General features: G+C 47.8%; 1 protein-coding gene across 1 annotated transcript in view; it reads right to left on the minus strand.

The window, feature by feature from the left end:
* The window catches only part of Lgmn (legumain), a 38406-nt gene extending 34362 nt beyond the window's left edge, over positions 1–4044 (minus strand). The window contains exon 1 of the mRNA XM_028777325.1: positions 3867–4044. Coding sequence (XP_028633158.1) covers positions 3867–4009 — 143 coding nt within the window. The 5' untranslated portion in view covers positions 4010–4044. The remainder of the gene's footprint in view (positions 1–3866) is intronic.
* Between the last annotated feature and the right edge of the window lie 345 nt (positions 4045–4389).

The following is a 4389-nucleotide window of genomic DNA, read 5'->3' on the forward strand; positions in this document are numbered from 1 at the left end:
AGAGAGAGAGAGAGAGAGAGAGAGAGAGAGAGAGAGAGAGAGAGAGAAGTGGTTCACAACTTTAGTCCCAGCACTTGGAAGGCAGAGGCAGGGGGAATCTCTGTGAGTTTGAGGCCAGCCTGATCTTACAAAGTGAGTTCCAGGACAGCCAAGCTTACATAGGGAAAGTCTGTCTCAAAAACCTAGAAGATGTAAACATGACCACTCTGTCCCATTCACCTGCACTATTATCTAAACTACCCTGTAACAATATTTGATTTCATCCTCCATAACACCCACAAAACATTACAGATGGGATCTCCGCCTGGCAGTCCCATCCTCAGCCACCCATGATACATTACTCTAAATTAGCATTTCTTTCCAGTTAATTCATTATACTCTTAATTTGATCTACAGACATCCAGTAGACACTTTCTTCCTCTCAGAGTGGTAGGCTGTTTCTAGTTTTTTAACCACTACAAGCAATGTCACAAACACTGCAACAAACCTCTTTTTATACACAAACATCTACAGTATTCCCAAGAACTGCATGGTGGGAGAGGGTGTTTGGGTTTTTTGAGACAGGCTTTCTCTACCTAGCCCTGACTGTCCTGCAAATCTATGTCAACCAGGCTGGCCTTGAACTCACAAACTCCCTGTCTTTCCAGTGCTGGGACACTGGGTTTTGTTTTTTGTTTTTTGTTTTTTTGTTTTTTGTTTTGTTTTGTTTTGTTTTTGTTTTTGTTTTTTAGGCTTTTTGAGACAGGGTTTCTCTGTATAGCCCTGGTGTCCTGGAACTCACTCTGTAGACCAGGCTGGCCTCGAACTCAGAAATCCGCCTGCCTCTGCCTCCCAAGTGCTGGGATTAAAGGCATGTGCCACCACCACCTGGCATCACTGGGTTTTTTTAATTCACCCTTTTGCAAGTGGCTACTTTGTTCTAAGGCAGTGGCTCCCAGCCTTCCTAATGTGGTATTTTAATACAGTCCCTCATGTTGTGATGATCCCCGACCACAAAAATATTTCCTTGCTACTTCATAACTGTAATCTTGCTATTGTTATGAGTTGTAATGTAAATATCTAATAGGAAAGATATCTGATATGCAACCCACAAAGGGGTTGAGACCCACAGGTTGAGAACCACTGGTCTACGGCAAGCAGTTATGTCATTTTCTCCCATCTTTCATCTGATAGCATCAAACTTTACATTCCCAAATCTGAAAGTTACATAAGTATCTGACTATGTTTTGGGAGGGGTGAGGGGTGTTAAAAAAAATCAATGAGCCTCATCACATGTTCATTTAATCATTCAGATTTCAACATCCTCAATGCTCGTGACAACGTCATCATAAACTGAGATTCGAACTTTGGTCCACTAAGCAACTTTCTGCGGTTTAAAAAAATAATACTGGAGGGCCATGGAGATGATCCAGTGGTTAAAGGAACTAGCCTAGAAAGTCTGAGGAGCTGATTCCCAGAAGCCAAGTGAAAAAAAACTGAATCAGCATTTGCGATCTCAGCACATCCACCCAAAGACAGAAGGAAACGGAAGAATCACTCAGCTACTTGAGAACGTGCTAGCCTGGAGCTAGCTCTCCTCTCATCTCCACACACGGGCCATGGAACTTGTGCAATAGGGTGTGTACACCTAGAGCTAGCTCTCCTCTCATCTCCACACATGGGCCATGGAACTTGTGCAATAGGGCATGTACACACTCGTACATGTACACACAAGGGCATATACACACAATAGTAAAACAATTCAGAAAAAAAACCATAATGCTGAAGCCAAGAGTTTTTGGCAAATCTAAACTCCCAGCATTCTAGAGGCTGAGGGAGGAGAGTCACTGCAAATTCAAGGTCATTCTGGCTAGAGTAAAGGCCTGGCTCATAAGAAAAGCCAACGGGGCCTGCTGTGGTACACACCTTTAATCTCAGCACTCGGGAGGCAGAGGCAAGCCTAGCTCTGTGAGTTGAGCCTGGTCTATATAGTGAGTTACAGGACAACCAGGATTATGTAGAGATCCTGTCTCCAAAAAAAATACTTGACAATAACAATAACAGGGACAACAGTGAGCATTTCTCCAAGAGTCACAGGAAAATTCCAGAAGCAGAGTTTTCACTTCAACACTGTGAAACGGGGCATGTGTTTCGTTTTGTTTTGTTTGGGTTTTCTGGGTTAACAGCCTCCACATCACATACACCATGTCGGATCCAGAGGAGGAAGAGCCAGAATGTCCCATTACTACTATCCCTGGAGCTGTCACAATGCTGTCACCCAATGCTTTACTCATGTGTCCCCGGCAACACTGGGGACAACAAGCCACTGTGCTGGCAGCCTCATAATTATGTGCAGGACATGACCCTCTGCTGGCTTGTTGGTGGCTCCAGAGAGTCCTCCCAGTTACTATAAATAGAAAACGCTCTGGAGGCCGCAGCCTCGATCTCCTCACGTACAGGATATCATCTCTGATGGCACCAAGCGGCTCCACAGTGAGAGCCCTACAGCATCCCGGCTCCTGTGAAAGCCCCCACACTCACACAGTGTACACACAGCAACATCGCCTACAGACACCCATGTCCAAGAATGCACCCCCATCGATAAACAGCATCCTGGGCACGGTGTAGTCTACTTCCTCAGTTGGTCTGGAATCTTCTCTTCCTACCACTGCTGAAACTCCCCTGGGGGTTGCTGTGGTACCCTTCTGGTCTTCAGTGTGGCCTCTTCTAATACTTTCTACCCTACAAAAGCTGTAAGGTAAAGAGAAATCTACACTAAAGGCAGATCCCTGGGTATTCAGGACAAGATCTGAATTCCCCACCCCACTAAAGGGCATTCGAGATTCACGTGACATCTTCCTGCATCAGCGCACTTCACACATGTAATCCCTTACTCCAATCAGGCTCCACAATTCCAGGTCCAAATCCCTGTCCACAACTTCGCCTTGCTGTTCTCCAGGTAACACACACTCCTCCTCCATCCCGCTAGCTACTGCCCCATCTCCATCACTGTAACTTCACCCCACTCCACCCCACACCAAGTCCTAGTTCCTCACAAACGAGGATTGGGTGTTGTCTCTGTACACAAAGGACTATCTCTACCCTCAACGAAATAAATTCGTCTCAATATCTTAGCAAAGAACACAGTATGGTGGCCCAGTCCTGTAATTCCGGCCTTCAGAAAGCTGAGGCAGGAGGGTCACTGAATTCCAAACCAACCTGGGCTACATGGTGAGTTTGAGGAGGCTGTCTCAAAGCAAGCAAAAGCTTACCCTTACCACAGACCAACAAATATTTGGTTTGCAGACCCAGAGTAAAGAATACTCCACAGGGCATACAACTACAGACCACAGAACGAGTCTCAAATCCTAACCACTCATTTTCAGCTATAAAACGGAGCACGTGACATACATTCCATCCTTAGTGTCTACAATACTTACACAAAATAATCCTAACCCTAAGGGGCCAGGGACCACACAGGCTAGCTTTCACTTTCAAGGAGGATGTGAACCTCCCTGAAACCCACTAGCCCGTCTCAGGAATATTTGGGGTATTCCTGTCTGGGTATTTTTTGTTCAGATCGGGAATCGCCCCTCTCTACGGGTGCAATGCTCCAAGTTAAAAACATCAACAACTAAGCCCGGGACTCTGCCAGGAGCTGCCTGACTGTGAAACCTCGGTGAACCGACTCCTCCTCCTGCCTCAGTTTCGCCGTCCGGGGCAACCCGCCGTTCCAGCAAAGCACACTAGCGACAAAAACAAGTCTCCAGCTGGGAGCTTTCAGAAGGGAAATATTACTCAGAAAGGGTCGAGGGATGGAAAGTCTTGCCAAAACCCGGTAAGTCACCTCTCCTGGGGCGCGGGTCCTCCCGGGGGTCCTCGATTACCTGGGCGGGTGATCGCCGCGGTGACTGCAGAACCGTGGGAATTCCGGGCGTCGCGCAAACTCAAAGCAGCCACCTCGAGAGTCCGCCCCGGCTGTGATTGAGCTGCTGCAGCACCGATCCCTAAGCCAGGGCCGTCTGCGCATCCTGATTGGTGCGACATCGGAGTGTGGCGTACAAAGAAACCAATAAGAGCTGAGGCTGAGGCCGGCGAGCCAGAAAGACTACAAATCCCAGAGTGTGTGGGCGGGGCTTGAGAGACCTTTGGGCGGAGCTTTAGGTCCCTGCGGCCAGAGGTTGAGGCTGCACCTTTTCAAGCAACTTGGCTTGAGCACCGGTGTCTGAGGACTCTAGGGACAGTCATGCAAACTAACTGGTCTCCAGACTTGCCAGCACACTGGACCTACTGATGCTCCCCCTTAGTCCACCCACAAGGACTGTTGTATTGTGTTGGTCTGCCTTGGCCTATGATTACAACCCCAACCCCAACCTCCAGAGATGGATGGCCACCCCAGCTTTACAGACA

Source organism: Grammomys surdaster, unplaced genomic scaffold (assembly GCF_004785775.1).
Source record: "Grammomys surdaster isolate TR1022 unplaced genomic scaffold, NIH_TR_1.0 279, whole genome shotgun sequence".
Taxonomy (NCBI): domain Eukaryota; kingdom Metazoa; phylum Chordata; class Mammalia; order Rodentia; family Muridae; genus Grammomys; species Grammomys surdaster.